At 43.4% G+C, this 27,821-nt stretch overlaps 1 protein-coding gene across 1 annotated transcript; it reads right to left on the bottom strand.

The window, feature by feature from the left end:
- Positions 1 to 4,147: 4,147 nt before the first annotated feature.
- On the bottom strand, positions 4,148 to 5,363 carry LOC125536606 (uncharacterized). The gene has a single exon (XM_048699853.2). It carries the CDS (start codon positions 4,958 to 4,960, stop codon positions 4,484 to 4,486), a length of 477 nt encoding a protein of 158 aa, XP_048555810.1. The 5' UTR covers positions 4,961 to 5,363; the 3' UTR covers positions 4,148 to 4,483.
- Between the last annotated feature and the right edge of the window lie 22,458 nt (positions 5,364 to 27,821).

The raw sequence follows: 27,821 nt of genomic DNA, 5'->3' as shown, positions 1-27,821 counted from the left end.
AATGATATATAACTCATGTTATGTTGGTCAAACTGTGAATCTAGTATGGATTTAGGGCACTCCCAATACATTGCCTCATGACAAGTCATCTTAGGTGGCGGATTTTTTTTAGAGAAAACCACTCCCAATGCATTATGGCTTAGATATTCTACCTAAGTGATGTTGCATTTTGTCGGTTTAGAGGTCATGGTTGCATCTCGACATTGTGGCCTACTTGTGGAGAGAAATAAATGAGGATACAATAGAGACACAAGCCACAACGGTTGAGGACATTAATTTCACTCGATAGGACAACAAATTAAGAGCCGTATACTAACATATTGTCTCTTCTTCAATTACTGTGTCACCTCCACATTTTACTATAAACCGAGCTAATAATAGCCAAGCACTGGAGTCACCTTAGAAAATTATAAAATATGAGAGAAGTAGGGTATAAAATGCTATGGTGCGCCCATTTATATTTGCACTTACATTCACACTCTGAGATGAGACTCCGTTCCAGGGCTTCACCAAAAGCACTCATATCTGTTTCATCTCAAACTACGCTATTCCAAGGTAGATTTAGAGATAATCAATCGATCGCTATTACCTATTCATATCTGATAAGTAGATGTGGCACAATCACCAAATTGGACCCCCTTCCAAGATTTTTCCTCTCCTACGTCCCGTTAGAGATACAACACGCAATCGAACACAATGAAGAACGAAATCAAACACAGGGATACAAGGATTTTAACGTAGAAAACCCCTCCAACACGAAAGGGAAAAACACGCACGCCAGGCAACAGATCTTCACTATGTTGAGGGAGGTTACAAACGCTGGGGATTCACAACTGATCAACTTATCCTGTGCGGCGGCTTAAAAATGATATATATACGCTCCGCTTGGGCACAAGCCTCCGGCAAGTTAGCTCTTATCTTTATACTTGAATCTGGATCACAACATACGACATCCTATGTATGTCATCTCGCTTCGCTCGACATATGTGGCTCCTCACCTCCCTCGACCAGGGCTACCTAGCCTCTCTCAACAACGTGCGTCATCCCACGTCTCTCGACTTCCTAATCCAGTGGTCGACATTCACCGTGGCTTTAACCTATATCCTTGATGGGATGGAGGGACCCCCCCCCTCCCCCACCTAGTGTGTACCTTTTCCAAGCTTCGTCTCCTCCTGAGGCTTCGACGCCCTCCCTCCACCTAGGTTTCACCGGGATGGAGGAGAAAGGTGGTTGAACCAGATTTGAGCTACTCCGCCGCCATTGGGCTTCCATCTCTAGGATCTTTTCATGCGTCGTCGACGAGTGGGAGAAGCAAGCTTCACACAGATCCAACGACTAGCATAATTTTAACTAGTGGTGTCTTTTATTTCCTATAATACGAATGTGGTTATAGGTTGTACATTGCAATTGCATGTGGGTCATATATATACTAGGTGGGTTTCCAACACCCCGGATGCTCCTCTTCTGTCGGTGGCCCATTAACAACATGGGTGGGACCCCTTCTGTCGGTGGCCCATTATCCACAAGGAAAAATGGGAGGAACGGGATCACATGAGCACCTAACTCATTATATGATTGGTTACTAATGATATATATAAATTACATGGAGATAATATGTAAAAAACCTGGCTATATTGTTAACCACACTCTTTCCATATACCGTTAATGATAAGGATCATCACCACCAAAGTTGCAACACAAGGTCCAAATTAAACACATAATTACCATTTTGATTGATAAACCGAGTATATTGATTTCACCAATGCATCACATTGAGGGTAATGTACACAAACAAGAATAAATTCTAGAGACTAAAATCTGCAAGGCATTAGGTCTTTTAAGTTTCTTTACACAAACAATATTGCTAGACTAATCACTCTACACAGTCTTGACACACTAGAATATGCACTATCAAAATCTCCTTCCAACATCATAAGCATAATATGTCAAAAAAAAAAGAGTTAAGATAGGATACAATTGGACCGAACTTTCCAAATTATTTAATATCATTACATCCAATGATTATCGACATATGCTATACCATATCCTAATCAATCTTATATCTGTAGCCTATTTATTGTACTTATTACCTAAGTTATTTCCTAACTTGTTTTGCTTACTTGACGACTTACTATTTTGTGCTTACATAACTTGTCATTAATGTGATGCATCTTAAAAAAAATTGTTTCCAAGTTTTAGCTCTCAAGCCACGCGCATTAGCGATCATCATTTTTAACCATATTCATGTAACAATACAAAAACAGAGTTAAGGATGGGCTAGTTTTGATATACGCCAACAAAATTCTCAATGCAAATTCATGATTCTAAATTCATAGTCCCGTAGTCTATTCTTTCATGATACTCCCTCCCTTTCATCATTGATCATGTCTTATCTTTTTACTTCTTCTCCACATTACGGTGTGTATATCTGGGAATCGAGACAAGGCAAGGCAAGGCATGCATTTATGATAGATGCACTACTAATAGAAAAATGGAGGAAGCACTTCTTTGCAATTCTAGTATCCTTGTCTTCGCTCTTGGGAAGTGCATCCTTTCTAACTTTTTAAATGATGTTACTGTAAATTTAAGTTGAAATTCAAAGATAATCCATACTGTGCAAGCTTAAGATTTTTTTTTCCTTTTGCAGTATGCATGTTACTATTATTTATTAAAATGTGTGTACATATACATGTTTATACATAGTTTCGTCTAAGTCAACAATTTCAACACAAGAGGGGAAGTTAAAATGGTAAGAATGTTTACAGTTAAATGTCAAGAGAACAATTTTTATTTTTTATAATGTTTATGTTATTCTACTCAAACGTAATTTGCATATGCAAGGTTACTAGCATATACAGGAAAATGTACTAGCTAGCTGCTACCTGAAAACTTGTCATAAAACTGCCAAATCCCTTGAATTAACTCGACTTCTCCCTTTCCCGCCAAAAAAAAAAAACTCGACTCTTCCAGAATTATCTTTTCTAAAGTTTGCTAATTAGATATCATTTAAACCAGAAGCTTGATCTAGGTGATTGAAGTGAATATATCCGCTGTATGACTTCTAGCCTGAGATATGAACAATGTAATCATGTTATAGCAAATATGTGCACGTATACTGAGAAGGGTTGATTAGATGCAAATATATAATCTTACTCGCTTATTACGTTATTGTGTTCTACAATTTTCAAGAATGAAGCATATAAGTAGCTCCAGCTACATAATTAAACAGTATAAACCATTATCTGAAAGTCTTAAGATTATTACTCATCATGTAAACTATACTCAGAAGGAGTATATCTCACTTGTCCTCAAAACCTAGAATATAATGTTAACTATACTCATTAATAGTACAATTTCCCCCCTTAGTGGATCCCAAAAGGACAAAACTAAGTAAATCACACTGACACCAGTTTTGTAGTATATTGTACAATGAAAAGAGTGATTCTGCGTTAAAAGTCATCACAACAAAAAGACATATGCTACAATAAAATTTCAGTAGGAAAACCTCCCCACTAATTCGGTGGGTCCTCTTTACCACTAATCAGCAACGCCCATTAGATCATGCTGCACAACTGCGTGGCCTAATGGTCAACTTAAGCCTACAAAATGATCGTCAATCTTTGCACTATGCTGCACAGCACGTACCCATTTTCTTTGGAAGTTCTAGAAAATGTCAATGTGGTTATTTGGTTCTATATTTTTGGATAGTTATAGTACTAAGATTATATCTTTCTAAAACCTTAAAAAGCAAATTATAGCACTAAAATCACACTGATGTTATTAGCATCCCAAAATCTAAACCATGCGCATCTTGGCATGAGAGGCATATACATTACTCCCAGTGGAGTGTCGGAGTGAGGGACACGTATGCATCCTAGTTCTGCAAGCCCCTCAGAGCTAAGCTAGAAATAGGCCTTTGCGGCTTTGCCATGTTGACACCAATGTGGTGGCGACATATATCACTGGCACACTGCAAGCTATGCATGCCAAAAGCAAAGCTTTGCATCAAAGTCAATCTTTCTAGCCGGTCCTTTTTGTGTACATGTGTCGCTCTCCACCGTGCATGAAATCAAAAACCATTAAATCGGTGTTGAAACTGATAGAAAAAAAAGAGAAGAATCCGATCCCCTTTGTTTCAAACACTCCATTATTTGGATCCACATTGCAAATCATCATTAATTAATTAACAGCCAACCGGGCTTGCACCCACGAAATCCAACAGGACACATTTCTCACTCGCAGAAATTAAAAGAGGTAGAGCGCTGGCTACAATTTTGCCACAGTGGAGTATAAACCAATCTGGAGCAAATAATACACAATTTAGTTTTAGTTACTAAGTTACCTATCTACTAGCTGCTACTAGAATCGAACGCACATGCACACATGACATATGATACGAGTACCCCTCATGCAATTAAGCGCAATACATACATGTTTCTGCTGCGGGGGCTCGGCGAACTTGGATGGATGGATCACAGATCGATCACCACTCGGCGTGCGAGCCGTAGAGGAACGTCGGCGGCGAGAATACGGAGTACCTGTTGTCGATCAGCTGCGGCGGGAAGCTGTCCTCCTCCTCCTCATACCCGTAGCCCGCCGGCGCTGCTGTGGCCGGGACGTTGTGGCTGCAAGCGGCGGCGCCTTCCGATGACTCCGCCGTGCTGCCGGGGCTGGGCGCGGGGCCCATCTGCGGCCCGGCCGGGCTCCCCGCGCTGCTCTCGCCGACGTCGGCGGCGCCGCTGCCGGTGTACTTGGACGGGTCGGCGTTGCGGCCGGTGAGCTCCTGCACGAGCGCGCGGAAGCCCGCCGCGCTGGTCGACACCCGCACCGGGTTGGAGATGTACACCACCTTGATCGGCTTGTCCCCGCCGCCGCCGCCCTTCCGCTTTTGCTTGCCGGAGCCGCTGGCCGCCGAGGCCCGGTGAGCAATGCCCTTGGAACCGCACTGCATCTTCTCCATGACCAAGATCGATCAAGCAAAGTATGGGCTGCGGAGGAGGCGACTTCTTCCTGTGGTGGTTGATGTTCACACAGGAGATGAAAGGGAAAGGAGGGAGGAGTGTGCTGATTTGGCCGAGCTCTCGCGCATTTGTAACGGAGGCTGGAGAGTGCAGGACGGCGGGCGGTTCTGGTTTCTACTTTTAGAAGCCATGAAAGGACAGTGGATAGAAGTGGTAGTAAACCAGTGGATTTTATATGAACAGTGTTCTCTGGATGAGAGGTTACTCAAACTCCTCTTCCTCACACACGCTGTGAGAAAGGGACGGTGTGCAATGTGGGTGGAGAGGCGCCTTGGATAATGCATGGTCAGATGGGGGTGTAATTTGTTACGTCTACCCAGCGATGATGATCAGGAAATCCCCAAATGCACTCATGCCGTTATGTGTCTAAAATATACTCTCTAGGTTGATATATAGACACTAAAATATCTTTAATATGGGGCATACAAGAGTAACCCATCATCTTGCTTTGACTACCTTTTACTGAAAAAAAAAGTTTATTAAAAAAAATGCAAACTTTGATATTGCAGTTTTTTTACTTTTTATCACCAATCTGTTTGTGCTTATTTTCGACCGATAAGTCAAAGTTTACAAGAAGTTTGACAACACACTTTCTGTTGAACATCTATTTTATTACAAAAGAGTTGTAGCTAGCTAGCTACAAGAAGATTGGCTTGTCAATTGTGCTTCTAGTGTGAATTAAGCTTAGCTTAAACAGATAGATTCTTTGTGATGGAATCAACCCACCCGGTTCCAAGTCCTAGACTTGACACGTGTACTCACATATTTCTCGGAATTATTTTATGGCATGCCCGTCGACTACGAGGTGCTTGTCGCGAGATATGTCGACTCGGTCTCTCGAAGGTGCTCATAGGGTAAGGTGTGTGTGTGTGTTCATAGGGATGAGTGAGTGTGTGTGTGTGTGTGTGAGAGAGAAGATCCGCGTGTTTTTAAAAATAATTATGCTTCTAGTCTTGATGTGAAATTAATTTTGTTTTGATGGAATATTTATGGTTCATCATTGCTGTATATGCAACTGACTAATGAGTTTCCTTCTACTTCTTTTGTGATACACAAATCTTCGTGTCAATTAGACCTGTTGATAGCATACGCGCTCAGTACCATTTTTTGCGGGGATAGGTGTTTAATTAAGGCTAATGGTCAAATTGCAGACCAACTCTGAGGATGTTGCATTTTTTATTTAGATCCCATATTTTCAAATGTGGTGTGACCCTTTAACTCAGGAGAAAATATGTCACGCATCTTTAAATAGTATCAAATTTGACTCGCGAAATCTCTTTTCGCATAAAATTATTAAATAAGGTGTGCTTGATCGATTAACTACAAGCATGGTATTTCACAACGAGCGGTATCACATATGGCCCTTTTTAGAACAAGAAAGCGCAAGGAACACACAACTTTAAATTAATAAAACCAATCAGGCAGAGTGCAATACAATCCTCGCCATGAACCAACATTAAAGTCTTACAACACATGCTAGATAAAGATAGTGCATATGGCTTTCAATAGTTTTTGTTTTCTCTTAGATGCTTCTTGGACTTCATTGGGCATAGATTAACATATACTTAAGCAGATGTATGTTTGTCGTTGTGATGTGCAATGACTAAAGACTTGCATGATTGTACCTTCGAAATTTTAGCCGCGGAAAAAAAGAAGAATGACAACTAGTCCAACCAAGATATAGCAATGTTATGTGTAATTGACTAAGACATTTAGGGTATGTTTGGTTCTTGCCCAAGCTTGTCCCACCAAATATTTGGTTAGCCAGAATTTTGTAGGGTGAACTTTGGTCCCTACTAAAAAAAAATACCCTGATAAGAGTAGGAGCAACTCTAGCAAAGTGAATATTGCGAATATGTCATACGGATATGGAGCTGGGGATTATGGCGACTCTCCTAGAGTTGTTCTAATCACGCGTAGGACAAAGCAATATCGCCATTCGCAGAGGCCCTTTTCCGGGCACATGTGATTTTGTCTCCAAGCACTTGTGTGCACTTGTTGGAGTGAGGCTAGCGAGTGACGAGAAGGGCGAGGGGAATCAGATGCCAGGCGGGACAGGAAACCCAGCAGCAGGCACAGAGGGGTTGGGTTGGGTTGGGGTAATGCGATTGGGAACAAAAGCAGAGATCAATGCGGAGATAATAATCCGTGACGTGCCGCGCTTGCATGGGTCGGATTCCCGTCACCGCGGGGGGCCCCCGCTGACGCCAAAGGCCGAACCAACCGGGGCTGCCACCAGTGCGCCCCGCCCTTTTCTCACCGCCCACCATCCCTTACCCGTCCGTCCGTACAACTATATCGACCTCGCTGACACACGGCCCCGCCCTGTAGGCTGGGGCCGCTGAACGGGACAGGAGCCTGGCGAGTGTTCGGCCGCAAAAGGCAATGCGCTGTGAACTCTTTCGCGATTAAAATATTTTTTGAGAACTGTCCCGCTCAGGAGTGTATACCTGGCGCTGGCAGTTTTACGTGGGCCCACCGTGATGTGGCCGCCCACCGTCGGGGGTGGCTCGAGCCGCGTGATCGGCCAAGAAGGGAACACACGCGGAACCCTTTTCGCGACCTAAATATTCGGGGACAATCGTATACGCACAGTAGCTGACAGTTTAGGCGTATGAGCAAACGGCACTGAGCTGGGTGATATGGAATGTACTCCATCGGACGAGGAAGCAACGTACTGCGCTCTCTACAGTAGCGGACAAAAACAGACATGGCAATGGACAGCCTGAGGATCTGTGCACGAGTCCTTGGTCACAGTCCTCTGGTCCCGGGCTTTAACAACATCTTAGACTAGTCATAAACTCATACTGAAAAGTAACTTACACTAGTAACATACACATGATCTTAGACTATGTTACTATCTTTATATAACATACTCCCTCTGATTCTTTTTACTTCACGTATTAGATTTGTGTCAAGTCAAATTTTGTAAAGTTTGACCAAATTTTTATATATACAAAAGGTCAGCATCTACAATACCAAATATATAGAGTATAAAACTACATTTCATAAGTCTAACAATGTTGATTTGGTATTGTGAGTGTTGATACTTATTTTGATAAGTTTAGTCAAAGTAGAGATACTTTGACCTCGAACAAACCTTATATACATAATAAAAAGGATAGGAGGGAGCAAGTGTGGTGTCATGCAAAACTTAATTTATTAGGTTATAGACTCATATTGTACTGGGATATGTGATATTATGGTAACTAGCTAAGTTACTCAAATTACCTCTCTCATTAACTCATTGTCACATAGGCAAATTTGCTGAGTTGGACGCCATGTTACTGTTGAAGTTACTCCCATTATAGCCACTCTTAGAGCATCTTCAGCCGCACCCCCAACAGGCCCCCCAGGCCACTTTTTCGGCGCCGGCGCCAAAAAACGCCCCAGTCGCGCCCCCAGGACGACGAAAAGCGCCGGTTCGGCCCTATTTTCCGCCCGGCGGCCGCAAGCCGAACCCGGCGCACTAGGGGGGGGGGATCGGGGGCTCTGGCGCAAGGGAAAAGCGTGGCTGGCCCACACCGTCCGGCGAAAAGTCAAGATTTTCTTACCCGACCCGCCTTCCACCCCCGCGCCCTCGGCCGCCACTAGCTATATCTCGGCACCGCCCACCACCATTCACCGCTAGGTAGCCATTCCCCACCGGACAAATAGCAGAGGTTCGCCGTGCCAGCCCCTCCAACAACAGCTGGGCATTTCCGGCCGCCGTTTTCGGCCGCGGAGGGGCAGTTCGGCGGGTGCACGCCCACCGGGCGCAAGGTGTTCGGCGATTTGCCTGCCTCGGCGATGGACTCGGATGACGAGGAAGCGCTCGCCGCGCTGCTGGAGGAGTAAGCTGAGGTCGACGTCCAGGAAGAAGAGCATCTGATGGTGCTCGCCGCCCTCGCCCAGCTGCTGGCGAGCAATGAAAAGCCGCGGCGAGGTGGCTCGGCGCCGGGGCGGGTGAAACCAAAAAACCGGCATCGTCTCGAAGGCTACTGCGTGCTCCACTCCGACTACTTTGCCGATGCTCCACTTCACGGCGACAAAACATTTCGGCGCCGTTATCGGATGAGCCGAAAGCTCTTCCTCAGGATTGTGAATTCCATCCGGGAGTTCGACAACTACTTCAAGTGCAAGATGGATTGCACCGACAAACTTGGATTCACCTCGATCCAGAAGTGCACGACAGCGATGAGGATGCTTGCATACGGAGCTCCCGGTGATTCACTGCACGACTATGGGCGCATGCATGGCCGAGTCCACCAGCATGGAGTGTTTCTACAAGTTCTGTCGGGCAGTGATGGCAGTGTTTGGACCGCAATACTTGAGAACACCCAATGCGAAAGACACTGCTCGGATCCTAGCACATAATGCAGCAAGAGGATTTCCTGGGATGCTTGGAAGCATCGACTGCATGCATTGGAAATGGAATAATTGCACATTTGCTTGGCAGGGGATGTACAAAGGCGGCAAAGGCGGTTGCAGTGTGGTACTTGAGGCGATGGACACACAGGACCTCTGGATTTGGCACTCCTTCTTTGGTATGTCAGGAACTCACAATGACATCAACGTGCTGCAGTGCTCTCCTGTCTTTGCCAAGCTTGTTGAAGGTCATTCTCCTCCGGTGAACTTCGAGATCAATGGGCGGCACTACAACAAGGGGTACTATGTAGCTGATGGCATCTATCCGAGACGGTCGACATTTGTGAAGACGATCTCAAACCCTGTGCCATGAGGCAAGAACGCCTGTTTTGCGAAGGTTCAGGAGGCTTGCAGGAAGGATGTCGAGCGGGCATTTGGTGTGCTCCAATCTCAATTTGCTGTTGTCCGGTACCCAGCTCAGACCTGGTCGAAAGATCAAATGTGGGAGATTATGACTTGCCGTGTCATCTTGCACAACATGATCATCGAGAGCGAGCAAGAAGACCCATTGTTTGACACTGAACCATACTACAGGCAGGGTCCTCTAGCCGAAGTTGATCACCGGCTACCGACAACCTGGACTGCCTATCTCAGTATGCGTCAGGAGATCCGAGACCCACATGTGCATCATCAACTGCAGCAAGATCTGATAGAGAACCTATGGAGGCTCAAGGGCGACGCCGGGCGCGACGTGTGATGAAATATGAGTTTTTATTTGTTGAACTATATAATTTGTATTGAACTATTTGTTGTTGTACTATTTTGTTGAAGTATTTGATATTTCTGTGATGAAATATGTGATAAAAAAATTTACGTGGATGATTGAACGCCGAACAACGGCGAACCACGCCGAATATGGCCTATTGTCACCCATATGGGCCCTTTATTTGCCGAAATATGGCTGAAAAGTGGGCCAATATCGGCGCCTGGGGGCGACGACTGGGCGCAAAACCGCCCCCAGCGCCGATTGTATCGCCGGCTCACCCCCAGGGGGCGATTTTTATGCGTCCTGGGGGGGCGAACGGCTGGAGATGTTCTTAGGCCTCTTCCAATGCATTGGTGCTTAAGTGCGGTGCTAAGTGCATTAAAAACTTTAGCAACTAATTTCCCAATGCATAGGTGTTTAGCTTTTGTAGCTAGCTTTCCTCATTCAATTGTTTAACTCCTAAACTTCTTCATTCATTTGTAGATATGCATTTTGCATAGATCAACGTGCTTAGCATCGTTTCTTCCTCGGTCACCATAATGTTGTCTCTCCTCTTAATTGCTATGCCACATTATTTCTTGTCTATGTGGCATCCTTAACACTTGTACACCTTGAAGCATTGGGTAGGGCCTTAGCATGTAATCATTTTTACTCTTTTATATAATAATAAATAATATTTCACTAGTGGAAAAAGTGCTAGCCACAACTTTCGTTGGTGGCGTGACATTTACAACCAATGCCACCACTATTTTTTCAAATAGTTGTGGCGTTGGCTTATTTGGTACGACATTAGTAGGGGCATAATGGTGGCATTGGAAAACAGGGTAGCGTCAAAAGTTTATGGGATCAATAATTTGTACCAGGCGTAATATAGTGCTATCGTGGAATAGCATGGAACCCAGTACTATTATATTTGGTTGTGGTGTGCTGTTGGTTCCGACGCCAGTATTGTTATTTTGATAATGCCAACATTCTTATATTGTTTTTGGTATATTCTTTTCTATAGTATATTATAGTTTATTTTTATTAAATTTATATTAGTTTAAATAGAAATAATGACATTTTTTAAAATACGTACTTTGGGACTTTAAATAACTTTTTCCTTTTTTAGTTTAAGACTTGAAATATATAATTTTGAGCCTTCAAATATGTAGTTTGACACTTCCAATTTTTTTTATTTTTAGTTTTTTATGTACTGGTGATCTTTTTTATAGTATATTATAGTTTACTTTTATTAAATTTCTATTATTTTTAAATGGAAATAATGACATTTAAAAAAATATGTATTTGAGACTTTAAATTTACTTTTCCCCTTTTTAGTTTAAGACTTGAAATATATAGTTTTGAGCCTTCAAATATGAAGTTTGACACTTCCAATTTTTTTATTTTTAATTTTTTATGTGGTGATCTTTTTATAGCATTGGGCAAGCCCGAGTATTTGGAGGCTGTGGGGGTCAAAACCAGGGCGACGACACCCTCACCCCACTCTCTCTCTCGTTCCCCTTCCTATCCCTCTCTCTCCGCTCGTCCTCGGCGCTCTCGCTCTCTCACCGGTGGTTAGGTAATATTCCGCTCTCTCCCTCTCTCGCCGCTCGTTGCCCTCCAATTTGATTGGAGTTCATTTCATTCTGAGCTAGGGTTTCTTTGATGGAGGCGGCGAAAGAGACAAAATTGCTAGGGTTTATCGCCTACATCTTCGTCCCTCGGTGAGTTCATCGCCTCCATCTTCGCCTCCTGTAGTGTTCCTAATACTAAATTGTAGTGTTAAATTGTTAAATTTTAGTGTTCCTAATGCTAAATTGTAGGGTCTTTGGTAAAGGAAGAGTGTAAAACAAACTAAAATGTAGTGTTGCTAATGCTAAAAGGACTTGCTAGTTATCACTACCAGTATTCGTAGTATATAAAATTTCTTTTCTTGTTTATCACTTTCTTAGGTTTCTTCACCATAACTAAAATGAAACAGAACTAAGGATAAATAAATATAGCAGGTGGTATGATTATCAAAGGCCTTTTAGTTGTATGGTAACATGAATGAACATATGACAGTGGCAGTGGCATTTTGTATCTGCATTTTGCATCAATGATCATCATGTGGATGTTTAGATCAGGGTTCCATTGTTTACTCCCATAAAAGAACATAATTTCCTTTTTTTTGCTTAACAAGTTGACATGTCTCTGTATAGATCAGTTAGGTTGTAGAATTTGTATAGGTGTATTAGATCACTTGCCATACTTTGTTTGGCATTATTATCAACTTACCTGCTATTATTGTTATGACTGGCATTAGATCACTTGCCATACTTTGATTGGCATTATTATCAACTTACTTGTTATTCTTGTTTGATGAGAAAGGCAATATTATCAACTTACAAATCATTTTCCAGCTTGCAACACATAGCAAAGATGGGCATGGATGCAACTTACTTGTAACTTACTTGTTATTCTTGTTTGACATGTGCGTTTCGTTCTTGTTAGAACTAAGGAACTTTTTTGTTAGCACTAAGGAAATTCTTGTTTGACATAAGTTACATGATGTAGACAAGATCTATTCATGTAGGAATAGACCCCGTTATCCTTAACAACAACGATACATATGTGTCATGTCCCTTTTTGTCACTGGGATTGAGCACTGTAAGATCGAACCCATCACAAAGCACCTCTTTCCATGGCAAGAAAAATCGATCTAGTTGGCCTAACTAAACCAAAGATTCTAAGGAGAAATACGAGGCTATAAGCAATAATGCATATAAGAGATCAAAACTCAAATAACTTTCACGGATAAAGTAGATCTAATCATAAACTCAAAGTTCATCAGATCCCAACAAACACACCACAAAAAGAGTTGCATCAAATAGATCTCCAAGAGACCATTGTATTGAGAATCAAAAGAGAGAGAGAGAGAGGAAGTTGCTACTTCTTGAGCTTGCGTTTGTTTTTCCTTTGAAGAGGAAAGGGTGATGCAACACGGTAGAGATATGTATTTCCCTCAGTTAAGAACCAAGGTATCAACCTAGTAGGAGAAATGCGCAAGTCCCCAATAGATGCACCTACACAAACAAATCAAACACTTGCACCCAACGCGATAAAGGGGTTGTCAATCCCTTCACGGTCACTTGCAAAGGTGAGATATGATAGAGGTAAATACAACTAAACAAAAGATCAAATATTTTTTGGGTTTTTTGGTTTATAGATCTGAAAATAAAAGATTGCAAGAATAGTAGATCAGAAACTAATATGATGCAAAATAGACCCGATGGCCATAGGTTTCACTAGAGGCTTCTCTCTTGAAGGCAAATAATACGATGGGTGAACAAATTACTGTCGAGTAATTGATAGAAAAGCGCAAAGTTATGATGATATCCAAGGCAATGATTATGCAATATAGGCATCACGGCCGTGTCAAGTAGACCGATTCCTGCCTGTATCTACTACTATTACTCCACACATCGACCGACTCCTGCCTGCATGTAGAGTATTAAGTTCATAAAGAACAGAGTAATGTTTTAAGTAAGATGACATGATGTAGAGGAATAAACTCAAGCAATATGATGAAAACCCCCTTTTTTATCCTCGATGGCAACAATACAATACGTGCCTCACTGCCCCTACTTTGTCACTAGGTGAGGACACCGCAAGATTGAACCCAAAGCTAAGCACCTCTCCCATTGCAAGAAAAGCCAATCTAGTTGGCCAAACCAAACTGATAATTCGAAGAGAAATACAAAGATATCAAATCATGCATATAAGAATTCAGAGAAGATTCAAATAATATTCATAGATAAGTTGATTATAAATCCACAATTCATCGGAACTTGAAAACACACCGCAAAAGAAGATTACATCGGATAGATCTCCAAGAACATCGAGGAGAACATGGTATTGAGAATCAAAGAGAGAGAAAAAACCATCTAGATACTAGCTATGAACCTGTAGGTCTGTGGTAAACTATGCACGCTTCATCGGAAGGGCAATAGGGTTGATGTAGATGCCCTCCGTGATCGAATCCCCCTCCGGCAGGATGCTTGAAAAGGCCCCAAGATGGGATCTCACGGGAATAGAAGGTTGCGGCGGTGGAGAAGTGTTTTCATGGATGCTTCTGAGGGTTTTGGAATATATGTGAATATATAGGACGAAGATCTAGGTCAGGGAGTCACCAAGGGGCCCACAAGGTAGGGGGCACCCCCACCCCATGGGGCGCGCCCTCCACCCTTGCCGCCACCTCATGGCTCTTCTGACTTGCACTCCAAGTCCCCTAGGTGTCTTCTGGTCCAAGAAAAATTATCGTGAAAGTTTTATTCCGTTTGGACTCCATTTGATATTCCTTTTTTGCGAAGCTAAAAAACAAGGAAAAACAGAAAGTGGCACTGGGCTCTAGATTAATAGGTTAGTCCCAAAAATAATATAAAATAGCATAATCATGCATCTAAAACATCCAAAACATATAATATAATAGAATGGAACAATCTAAAATTATAGATACGTTGGAGACGTATCAAGCATCCCCAAACTTAATGCATGCTCGTCCTCGAGTAGGTAAATGATAAAAACAGAATTTTTGATGTGGAATGCTACCTAACATATTTATCCATGTAATTTTCTTTATTGTGGCATGAATGTTCAGATCCATAAGATTCAAAACAGAAGTTTAATATTGACACAAAAAACAATAATACTTCAAGCATACTAAAAAAGCAATCATGTCTTCTCAAAATAACATGGCCAAAGAAAGCTATTCCTACAAAATCATATAGTTTGGCTATGCTCCATCTTCATCACACAAAATATTGAAATCGTGCAAAACCCCGATGACAAGCGAAGCAATTGTTTCATCCTTTTGATGTTCTCAAACCTTTTCAACTTTCACGCAATACATGAGAGTGATCCATGGACATAGCACTATAGGTGGAATAGAATATGGTGGATGTGGAGAAGACAAAAAGAAGGATATAGTCTCACATCAACTAGGCGTATCAACGGGCTATGGAGATTCCCATCAATAGATATCAATGTGAGTGAGTAGGGATTGTCATCCAACAGATGCACTAGAGCTATAAGTGTATGAAAACTCAAAAAGAAACTAAGTGGGTGTGCATCCAACTCGCTTGCTCACGAAGACCTAGGGCAATTTGAGGAAGCCCATCATTGGAATATACAAGCCAAGTTCTATAATGAAAAATTCTCACTAGTATATGAAAGTGACAACATAGGAGACTCTCTATCATGAAGATCATGGTGCTACTTTGAAGCACAAGTGCGAAAAAAGGATAGTAACATTGCCCCTTCTCTCTTTTCTCTCATTTTTTATTGGTGGGCTTCTTGGCCTCTTTTGTTTTTTGTGAAGTCCGAAGACTCAACCCAACTTGTGAGGTAATCATAGCTTCCATCATCCTTTCCTCACATGGGACAATGCTCTAATAATGATGATCATAACAATTTTATTTACTTACAACTCAAGAATTACAACTCGATTCTAGAACAAAATATGACTCTATATGAATGCCTTCGGCGGTGTATCAGGATGTGCAATGACTCTAGAGTGACTGATACGTCTCTATCGTATCTATAATTTTTGATTGTTTCATGCCAATATTCTACAACTTTCATATACTTTTGGCAATTTTTATACTATTTTTGGGACTAACATGTTGATCCAGTGCCTAGTGCAAGTTCCTGTTTGTTGCATGTTCTTTTGTTTCGCATAAAATCCATATCAAAGGAAGTCCAAATGGGATAAAAACTTACGGATATTTTTTTGGAATATATGTGATTTTTGGGAAAAAGAATCAACGCGAGACAATGCCTGAGGAATCCACAAGGCAGGGGGTGCGCCCTCGGCCCTTGTGGTAACCCCGAATGGAAATTGATGCCCTTCTTTCGCCGCAAGAAAGCTAATATCCGGATGAAAATCGTGTTAAAATTTCAGCCCAATCAGAGTTATGGATCTCCTGGAATTTAAGAAACGGTGTAAGGGCAGAATCTGGGAACGCAGAAACAAAAGGAAACACGGAGAGAGATCCAATCTCAGAGGGGCTCTCGCCCCTCCGCTGCTATGGAGGCCATGGACCAGAGGGTAAATCCTTCTCTCATCTAGGGGGAAGGTCAAGGAAGAATAAGAAGGAGGGTGGCTATCTCCCGCTCTCTCCCGGTGGCGCCGGAACGCCGCCGGGGCCATCATCATGACGACGATCTACACCAACAACTTCGCCGCCATCATCACCAACTCTCTCTCCCTCTATGCAGTGGTGTAACACCTCTTCTCCCCGCTGTAATCTCTACTTAAGCATGGTGCTCAATTCTATATATTATTTCCCAATGATGTATGGTTATTGTCGGTGTCAAAACCGGCGGATCTCAGGTAGGGGGTCCCGAACTGTGCATCTAAGGCGGATGGTAACAGGAGGCAGGGGACACGATCTTTACCCAGGTTCGGGCCCTCTCGATGGAGGTAATACCCTACATCCTGCTTGATTGTTCTTGATGATATGAGTATTACAAGAGTTGATCGACCACGAGATCGGAGAGGCTAAACCCTAGAAGCTAGCCTATGGTATGATTGTATGTTGTCCTACAGACTAAAACCCTCCGGTTTGTATAGACACCGGAGAGGGCCAGGGTTACACATGGTCGGTTACAAAGGGGGGTATATGCATATCCACATTGCCTAGCTTGCCTTCCACGCCAAGTAGAGTCCCATCCGGACACGGGAGGAAGTCTTCAATCTTGTATCTTCACAGTCCAACAGTCCGGCCAAAGGATATAGTCCGGCTGTCCGGAGACCCCCTAATCCAGGACTCCCTCAGTAGCCCCTGAACCAGGCTTCAATGACGATGAGTCCGGCGCGCAGTGTTGTCTTCGGCATTGCAAGGCGGGTTCCTCCTCCGAATACACCACAGAAGAGTTTGAATACAAGGATAGTGTCCAACCCTCAAAAATAAGTTCCACATACCACTGTAGAGAGAATAATATTTCCACAAATCTAATCTACTGACACGTTTTGGCAGCATGACATCACGCCACGGCTCGGTAATTATTTGAACCATTTTCTTTAACCAGCCCCGCACATAATGCGAGGCGGGTTCTTGACACGTCTTGTCAAAGCAGAGATCGTGTTCTCCTTATCACGGGATTCTCATCAATGCAAACGTGGGTAACCCAACCGTGCCTATTGGTATGACTCCTAGATCTTAGGTAAGTCTCGAACGACCACGAGGAGGACGCCTGATATTCATCCCCTTTATAAAGGGACAATGCTTTTTCTTTTTTCCCTCCCGTGCTCAATCGAATCCTTCTCCCGCCTCGAGTTCTAACACCCAAATCTCAGGTCAGGTGCTTCGGACCTTCAATCATGTCCGGATCCAGCCTTCAAGGCCGGTGGATGCCTGATACGTCTCCAACGTATCTATAATTTTTGATTGCTCCATGCTATATTATCTATTGTTTTGGACTATATTGGGCTTTATTTTCCACTTTTATATTATTTTGGGGACTAACCTATTAACCGGAGGCCCAACCCAGAATTGCTGTTTTTTTTGCCTATTTCAGTGTTTCGAAGAAACAGAATATCAAACGGAGTCCAAACGGAATGAAACCTTCGGGAACGTGATTTTCTCACCAAACGTGATCCAGGAGACTTGCACCCTACGCCAAGGCATCAGAGAGGCGGTCACGAGGGTGGGGGGCGCCCCCCCCTAGGGCACGCCCCCTTCCTCATGGGCCCCTCGGAGCTCCACCGGCATACTCCTTCCTCCTATATATACCTACGTACCCCCAAACGATCAGAAGGGGAGCCAAAAACCTAATTCCACCGCCACAACTTTCTGTATCCACGAGATCCCATCTTGGGGCCTGTTCCGGAGCTCCGCCGGAGAGGGCCGTCATCACGGAGGGCTTCTACATCATCATAGCCTCTCCGATGAAGTGTGAGTAGTTTACCTCAGACCTTCGGGTCCATAGTTAGTAGCTAGATGGCTTCTTCTCTCTTTTTGGATCTCAATACAAAGTTCTCCCCCTCTCTTGTGGAGATCTATTCGATGTAATCTTCTTTTTGCGGTGTGTTTGTTGAGACCGATGAATTGTGGGTTTATGATCAAGTCTATCTATGAATAATATTTGAATCTTCTCTGAATTCTTTTATGTATGATTGGTTATCTTTGCAAGTCTCTTCGAATTATCCGTTTGGTTTGGCCAACTAGATTGGTAGTTCTTGCCATGGGAGAAGTGCTTAGCTTTGGGTTCGATCTTGCGGTGTCCTTTCCCAGTGACAGAAGGGGCAGCAAGGCACGTATTGCATCGTTGCCATCGAGGATAACAAGATGGGGTTTATTTCATATTGCATGAATTTATGTCTCTACATCATGTCATCTTGCTTAAGGCGTTACTCTGTTTTTAACTTAATACTCTAGATGCATGCTGGATAGCGGTCGATGAGTGGAGTAATAGTAGTAGATGCAGAATCGTTTCGGTCTACTTATCACGGACGTGATGCCTATATACATGATCATGCCTAGATATTCTCATAACTATGCTCAATTCTGTCAATTGCTCAACAGTAATTTGTTCACCCACCATAGAATACTTATGCTCTTGAGAGAAGCCACTAGTGAAACCTATGGCCCCCGGGTCTATTCTCATCATATCAATCTCCATCACTTTAATCTTGTTTTGCCTTTTTACTTTACCTTTTACTTTTCACTTTGCATCTTTATACCAAAAATACCAAAAATATTATATGTATCAGATCTCACTCTCGTAAGTGACCGTGAAGGGATTGACAACCTCTAATCGCGTTGGTTGCGAGTAGCTATCGTTTTGTGTAGGTACGAGGGACTTGAGCGTGGCCTCCTACTGGATTGAAACCTTGGTTCTCAAAAACTAAGGGAAATACTTACGCTACTCTGCTGCATCATCCCTTCCTCTTCGGGGAAATCAAATGCAAGCTCAAGAGGTAGCAAGAAGGATTTCTGGCGCCGTTGCCGAGGAGTCTACGCAAAAAGTCAACATACCAAGTACCCATCACAATCCCTATCTCTCGCATTACATTATTTGCCATTTGCATCTCGTTTTCCTCTCCCCCACTTCACCCTTGCCGTTTTATTCGCCCTATCTCTTTCCCAATCTCCTTCTCCTTCTCCGCCTCTCTTTTCCGTTTGCTCTTGTTTGCTCGTGTGCTAGTTTGTTTGCTTGTCGTCATGGCTAGTCCTCTTTCTGCTCCTTTGTCCCCCGAGTTTGAAGTCCTTCACTTCAAACAAAAGCAAGGAGAAAACTTAAAGGATGCTTGGTTTAGAATGATGGAATCTTATCGTAAATGCACCCTAGAAGTAAATTTCAGAATTTTGCTTCGCAACTTTTATGTTGGGCTTAATATGTCTCATAGGCAACTTTTGGATTGTGTTGCCAAAGGCAATTTTATTGAAATTGATCCCAGTATAGCGCATGAAATTATAGAAGGTATAGTAGGAACTTTACCTAAACAAAAGGGGCCCCATCATACCCAAGAGGAAACACAAGTTTTTGAGAAAATTTGCGAAGTAACTAAGATTTTACAAAAATCTCTTGAACCTCTTAAGAGCGTTAGCGGAAATCTTCACCGCATGAATATGTTGATTACTTTTGCAATAAGCGGTTGGATTCTTTAGATCTCAAGATCTCTGAATATGAAGGGAAACAAAAGGAACCTCCCGGATTTGAGCATAATATCGCAAAAAGAATTAAGAATCAAGATGACAATACCTAGATCTATCCTCGCTTTTATGCCTAGCTAGGGGCGTTAAACGATAGCGCTTGTTGGGAGGCAACCCAATTTTATTTTTATTCTTTGCTTTTTGCTCCTTTTTAGTAATAAATAAATTATCTAGCCTCTGTTTTGGTTGTGTTTTTGTGTTTGTGCCAAGTAGAACCGTTGGGAAGACTTGGGGAAAGTCTTGTTGAACTTGCTGTAAAACACAGAAACTTTAGCGCTCACGAGAACTGCTGTCATTTTTATTTGAAGAGTGCAATTTAGTTAATTATTTTTGCAGATGATTAATAGATAAATTCCTCACGTCCATCAATTTATTTTAGAATTTTTGGGGTTCCAGATCTTGCGCTAGCTACAGATTACTACAGACTGTTCTGTTTTTGACAGATTCTGTTTTTCGTGTGTTGTTTGCTTATTTTGATGAATCTATGGTTAGTAAAATAGTTTATAATCCATAGAGAAGTTGGAATACAGTAGGTTTAACACCAAAGGTAAATAAAGAATGAGTTCATTACAGTATCTTGAAGTGGTATTTTGTTTTCTTTCGCTAACGGAGCTCACGAGTTTTCTACTTTAAGTTTTGTGTTGTGAAGTTTTCAAGTTTTGGGTGAATTCTTGTGATGGATTATCGAACAAGGAGTGGCAAGAGCCTAAGCTTGGGGATGCCCATGGCACCCCCAAGATAATCCAAGGACACCAAAAAGTCAAATCTTGGGGATGCCCCGAAAGGCATCCCCTCTTTCGTCCACTTCCATCGGTAATTTACTTGGAGCTATATTTTTATTCACCAACATGATATGTGTTTTGCTTGGAGCGTCTTGTATTATTTGTGTCTTTGGTTTTTAGTGTGCCACAATCATCCTTGCTGTACACACCTTTTGAGAGAGCCATACATGAATTAGAATTTGATAGAATACTCTATGTGCTTCACTTATATCTTTTTGAGCTAAGTAGTTTTGCTCTATGTGCTTCACTTATATCTTTCAGCATTATAATTTTGCTCTGTGTGCTTCACTTAGATCTTTTAGAGCACGGTGGTGGATTTGTTTTAAAGAAACTATTGATCTCTCATGCTTCACTTAAATTATTTTGAGAGTCTTAATAGCATGGTAATTTGCTTAATAATAACATGCTTGGTATTCAAGATTTGTGAAACTTTCTTTTGAGTGTGTTGAATACTAAGAAAAGTTGGATGCTTGATAATTGTTTTGAGATATGGAGGTAATAATATCAAAGTCATGCTAGTAGAGTAATTGTGAATTTGAGAAGTGCTTGTGTTGAAGTTTGCAAGCCCCGTAGCATGCACGTATGGTAAACATTATGTAACAAATTTGAAACATGAGGTGTTACTTGATTTTCCTCCTTATGAGTGGCGGTCGGGGACGAGCAATGGTCTTTTCCTACCAATCTATCCCCCTAGGAGCATGCGCGTAATACTTTGGTTTTTGATGGCTTGTGGATTTTTGCAATAAGTATATGAGTTCTTTATGACTAATGTTGAGTCCATGGATTATACGCACTCTCACCCTTCCATCATTGATAGCCTCTACGGTACCGTGCATTGCCCTTTCTCACATCGAGAGTTGGTGCAAACTTCGCCGGTGCATCCAAACCCCGTGATATGATACACTCTTTCACACATAAACCTCCTTATATCTTCCTCAAAACAGCCACCATACCTACCTATTATGGCATTTCCATAGCCATTCCGAGATATATTGCCATGCGACTTTCCACCATCCAGTTTATCATGACACATTCATCATTGTCATATTGCTTAGCATGATCATGTAGTTGACATAGTATTTGTGGCAAAGCCACCGTTCATAATTTTTCATACTTGTCACTCTTGATTCATTGCATATCCCGGTACACCGTCGGAGGCATCCATATAGAGTCATACTTTGTTCTAGTATCGAGTTGTAATCATTGAGTTTTAAGTAAATAGAAGTGTGATGATCATCATTCAATAGAGCATTGTCCCAAAAAAAGAGAAAGGCCAAAGAAAAAAAAGAAGGCCCAAAAAAAGGGGCAATGCTACTATTCCTTTTTTCCACACTTGTGCTTCAAAGTAGCACCATGTTCTTCATATAGAGAGTCTCTTGAGTTATCACTTTCATATACTAGTGGGAATTTTCATTATAGAACTTGGCTTGTATATTCCAACAATGGGCCTCCTCAAGTGCCCTAGGTCTTCGTGAGCAAGCAAGTTGGATGCACACCCACTTAGTTTCTTTTATTGAGCTTTCATACATTTATAGCTCTAGTGCATCCATTCCATGGCAATCCCTACTCCTTGCATTAACATCAATCGATGGGCATCTCCATAACCCATTGATTTGCCTTGTTGATGTGAGACTTTCTCCTTTTTGTCTTCTCCACATAACCCCCATCATTCTATTCCACCCATAGTGCTATATCCATGGCTCATGCTCATGTATTGTGTGAAAGTTTATGAGTTTGAAATTATTAAGGTATGAAAAAATTGCTTGGATTGTCATCGGGGTTGAGCATGATGAGAGCATTCTTGTGTGACGAAAATGGAGCATGACTAAACTATATGATTTTGTAGGGATAAACTTTCTTTGTCCATGTTACTTTGAGGAAACATAATTGCTTTGTTGGTTTGCTTGAAGTATTATTATTCTCTATGTCAATATGAAATTTTGTCTTGAATCTTCCTAATCTGAATATTCATACCACAATTAAGAAGATTTGCATTGAAATTATGCCAAGTAGCACTCCGCATCAAAAATTCTCTTTTTATCATTTACCTACTCGAGGACGAGCAGGAATTAAGCTTGGGGATGCCTGATACGTCTCCAACGTATCTATAATTTTTTATTGCTCCATGCTATATTATCTACTATTTTGGACTATATTGGGCTTTATTTTCCACTTTTATATTATTTTTGGGACTAACCTATTAACCGGAGGGCCAACCCAGAATTGATGTTTTTTTGCCTATTTCAGTGTTTCGAAGAAACAAAATGTCAAACAGAGTCCAAACGGAATGAAACCTTCGAGAACGTGATTTTCTCACCGAACGAGATCCAGGAGACTTGGACCCTACGCCAAGGCATCAGAGAGGCGGTCACGAGGGTGGGGGCGCCCCCCCTAGGGCGCGCCCCCTGCCTCGTGGGCCCCTCGGAGCTCCACCGACGTACTACTTCCTCCTATATATACCTACGTACCCCCAAACGATCAGAAGGGGAGCCAAAAACCTAATTCCACCGCTGCAACTTTCTGTATCCATGCGATCCCATCTTGGGGCCTGTTCCGGAGCTCCACCGGAGAGGGTCGTCATCACGGAGGGCTTCTACATCATCATAGCCTCTCCGATGAAGTGTGAGTAGTTTACCTCAGACCTTCAGGTCCATAGTTAGTAGCTAGATGGCTTCTTCTCTCTTTTTGGATCTCAATACAAAGTTCTCCCCCTCTTTTGTGGAGATCTATTCGATGTAATCTTCTTTTTGCGGTGTGTTTGTTGGGACCGATGAATTGTGGGTTTATGATCAAGTCTATCTATGAATAATATTTGAATCTTCTCTGAATTCTTTTATGTATGATTGGTTATCTTTGCAAGTCTCTTCGAATTATCCGTTTGGTTTGGACAACTAGATTGGTAGTTCTTGCCATGGGAGAAGTGCTTAGCTTTGGGTTCGATCTTGCGGTGTCCTTTCCCAGTGACAGAAGGGGCAGCAAGGCACGTATTGCATCGTTGCCATCGAGGATAACAAGATGGGGTTTATTTCATATTGCATGAATTTATGTCTCTACATCATGTCATCTTGCTTAAGGCGTTACTCTGTTTTTAACTTAATACTCTAGATGCATGCTGGATAGCGGTCGATGAGTGGAGTAATAGTAGTAGATGCAGAATCGTTTCGGTCTACTTATCACGGACGTGATGCCTATATACATGATCATGCCTAGATATTCTCATAACTATGCTCAATTCTGTCAATTGCTCAACAGTAATTTGTTCACCCACCATAGAATACTTATGCTCTTGAGAGAAGCCACTAGTGAAACCTATGGCCCCCGGGTCTATTCTCATCATATCAATCTCCATCACTTTAATCTTGTTTTGCTTTTTTACTTTACCTTTTACTTTTCACTTTGCATCTTTATACCAAAAATACCAAAAATATTATATGTATCAGATCTCACTCTCGTAAGTGACCGTGAAGGGATTGACAACCTCTAATCGCGTTGGTTGCGAGTAGCTATCATTTTGTGTAGGTACGAGGGACTTGAGCGTGGCCTCCTACTGGATTGATACCTTGGTTCTCAAAAACTGAGGGAAATACTTACGCTACTCTGCTGCATCATCCCTTCCTCTTCGGGGAAATCAAATGCAAGCTCAAGAGGTTGCAATGCCTTCCTCCGTCACGGAGGAGGACATCAAGAAGTTGAGGGAGGCCAGATATTTGACCGCCGAAATTTCGCATAGGCTGCTTGCCTGAGGGCAGGTCGTCCCTACTCCCGAACCCAATGAGAGCGTTGTGTTCATCTCCCACTTCCTCCGAGGACTAGGCCTCACTCTGGATCCCTTCGTTAGGGGACTTATGTTCTATTATGGGCTGGATTTTCACGATCTGGCCCCGGATTCCCTTCTTCACATCTCGTCATTTATTGTCGTATGTGAGGCCTTCCTCCACATTACCCCTCACTTCGGCCTGTGGCTCAAGACCATCGATGTGAAGCCGAAGATGGTCGAGGGGCAGTACGTAGCGTGCGGAGGTGCTCTAATAAGCAAAATTGTGACGCTCCATGGCCAAAGGGTTCCTTTCTAGAGGTGTCCGGATTGTGGCAACGGGAGTGGTTTTACGTCACAGCTCCCCGAAGTGCCAAATGGGCAGCTGCCCCCACGTTTCGCTTGGGCCCCCCACCACAACTGATGTCATGGATCAGCAGGGGGCTGAGCTGGGGTCCAGCCAAGGACGTGCCAATACTGCAGAGCCGTATCCGAGATCTCTTCGAGGGAGATTTCAGTCTGGTTATGGTAATGCAAGTTATGTTGGTTCGTCAAGTCCAGCCTTGCAAACGCCGGCCCCTCCGCATGTGGGAATTCAACCCGGAAGGACCACGCACTATTCAGCATTTCCTCGGCATGACGCACGAGGAGATGTACAAATCGTTCTTCGGACCCCAAATAGAGTGTTCGGACACTACCGAGGACGTGGGCCTGAGCTACAACCGCCCCGCTGCCCAAGTAAGTAATCCCCTAGCCGAACACACTGTCCTTTTATTTATCATGACATCATTTTGAAGAATCGCTCTTTGACCAGGATTGGATAACAAAGGCGAAGATGATCCGGTGTTTGGCCCCCCTTCCTGAAGGCTTGGACAATCCGGTGCTGGAAAAGATGCTCGAGCCAGCACCTTGTCTAGTGCCCTCAAAGCAAGATGAAGGGGGGAATAAAGAGGGCGAAAGCGGGCCTCCAGCGCTACCTATTCCAATGGAGGGAATGAGCGTCTCCGCGAGGGAGGATAACCAAGGGGAAGAATCTGACATTCTCTCTCCCCGGGGAAGGAAGAGGACTACCTTTGAAGATCCGGAAACTAAGGTTTCCAAACGAGAGAAGAAATCTCCGCTAGAGGGTCCTGCCTCGGAGGGTGTTCTTGCCTCACAATGTCCGTGCGGGGATCAGCCCTCTACCGAGCGGTAAGTAATCAAAAATTACTTAATAGTGAAGATATCCTACCTTACTTCCAAAGACAATAGCCGATGCTTGTAAATTGTAGTCCGAATCGCAGCCCTTCTCGACAGAGTTCATCTTCGGGGGATCTTCTTCCGGAGATGATGGAGAGAGAAACGCCTCCCCCGGACTCCCCAGCTCAAGAAGCGGGCAACCTTGAAGTGTCGTCACGGAGGGTATCTCCGGATCCAATATTGCCAGAGGATAACCCTTTGGCTGCCCGGCATCCCCAATATCCGGCTCCTGAGAAGAGCATAGCAAGGGTCTGTGTTGTGTGCGGTCGGACGCGCTGAAGGATCTTCTGGGGCAAGCTATCGTCTCAGAAGCGCATCGTACGCTAATGGGTATGGTAATTGAAAGGATTTCATCCGCTGAAAGAGGTTTGCACGAAGCTTTTATGAGTCTGCTGAGAGGCTTCGAGGTACGTGGAATAATGTATGCCTTTAACAGTACCGCATACGTTAGGTATGCCCATGCAGATAGTAGCCCTTGAGACTCTGGTTGTCGTCGAGAATGGCGGCAAACAGAGGATCATAGTCCCAGGTAATAACCAGTCCGCCTTTATGTGCAGGTGGTTGAAGCTTCGGTGGTTAGCCGGACTGATGGGTTTGCCGAACTAAAGCGGCAACTGGATGCGGCAGATGCCGACATCGCGCTTGTCAACAAGCGGCTTGACGAGGCACAGGGTGAGTGATTTTTCTAGTGATCGTCACATAATAAGAGCAGCATGATGCCAGTATCTTTAATATGTTGTGAATGCAGATGGAGCTGCCACCATGGAGACCCTTCGGGCAGAGCTTGCCCGAGACAAGGAGCAAGCAAGAAGTAGCAATGCGGCCGATTTACAGGCGACCGAAGAGTTAAGGGCCGAACAGGCTACGCATTGCGAGATCAAGGAAAAAATAGCCAAGATGGCTATAGAGTTAAAATATGCTGCTGACAGTTACCGGCTTCTTGAAGAAGAAAACCGGGTGAAAGCGACGGACCTGGAGAAGGCCCGGGTGGCTGCCAAGGAAGCCCTCTCCAAAATTAGAGCGACGAAGGAGAAGCTGAATCAAGCTGCAGATATCATGTCTGAGAAGCCCTTCTTGTTGCGGACTAAGTTCAGAGATCCGAAGTATGCTCCTTTGGACCGGCTATGGAGTTCTGCGGACGCGTACATGGATTTGGCTGCAAGTGCTGCTGATGCAGCCGAGTACTTCAAGGATTAGAAAGGTCCCGAAGTGGAAAAGCTGTTCTGGTCACAGTTTCACGCTCCAGTCCGTCAGCTAGTGCTGAATGAGCCATTGACCGGTTGGGCCGAGCTCCATAGGTTATCCGGACTTGTCATGAGGTCTATTGTGGATCACCTGTGGCCGGGAGGGCCAAGGCCGAGTAGCTACCTTAGCTTAGTGCAACAATTCCTTGAAGTTGTGCCACACATCGATGTTGTAAACATATCAGCATGCATAGAAGGTGCGCGGATGGCCCTTGTCCATGTCAAAACATACTGGGCGGAGATGGAGGCCACCACTGTTGCCGCACAGGGTTCGGCCATAGGCCGAGTGGCTGCCGAGCACTACTTTGAAGAAGTCCTTGAAGGCGCTCGTTCGATAGAGGCTCAGTGCTCGAAGAATATTATTTTCCAGTGACATGTAGTCCCATTGTACAAACAATGTTTTTCTGAATTAATCAAGGCTGTGTTTATACTTTTGCCCGAAAGTACTATGATGCCTCCTGTGCGGACGTTTATGTATATATGTATATAACCTGAAAGTTTGCAGTCGTCGGCTTCCGCCCCCATGCATATAATGCGGGGTGTTCGCAAAAGATGCATATCCACACTTGATCCAACGTCTTGGTCCGTTAAGGAGGTGATAGCATAGCGAACGAGGCAATCGGACTATATTGCTTTAACTCTTTCACTTAGCCATAGGAGTTTGACAGGGGGGCTACTATATAGCCCCTGGTACTTCTACGCTCGTCCGAATACGGTGCGCGTACGTACATGACCGGGAAACGGTCCTTCGTTAATGTGGAGGAATCCCGAAGATTCCGATTAGTCATCGAGTGGTTGGACAGTCTCTCGCTATATCATGACAATCAGTTTTTGGCTTTCTCTACTGAGGTGCTCATCCGGATGAACCAGGGCACAATCGCAGTAGTTCTCCCAGTGCTACCTTAGCCGATGTAACGGATCATAAGGTACCAAAACGTGGGAGCCGGGCAAACCCAACATTTGACCAAAGACATGATTCAGAGCTGAT

This window comes from Triticum urartu, chromosome 1A (genome assembly GCF_056163025.1).
Source record: "Triticum urartu cultivar PI428250 chromosome 1A, HENAU_Tu73, whole genome shotgun sequence".
In the NCBI taxonomy this organism is placed as follows: Eukaryota; Viridiplantae; Streptophyta; class Magnoliopsida; order Poales; family Poaceae; genus Triticum; species Triticum urartu.
This window is presented reverse-complemented; position numbering and strand designations above follow the sequence as displayed.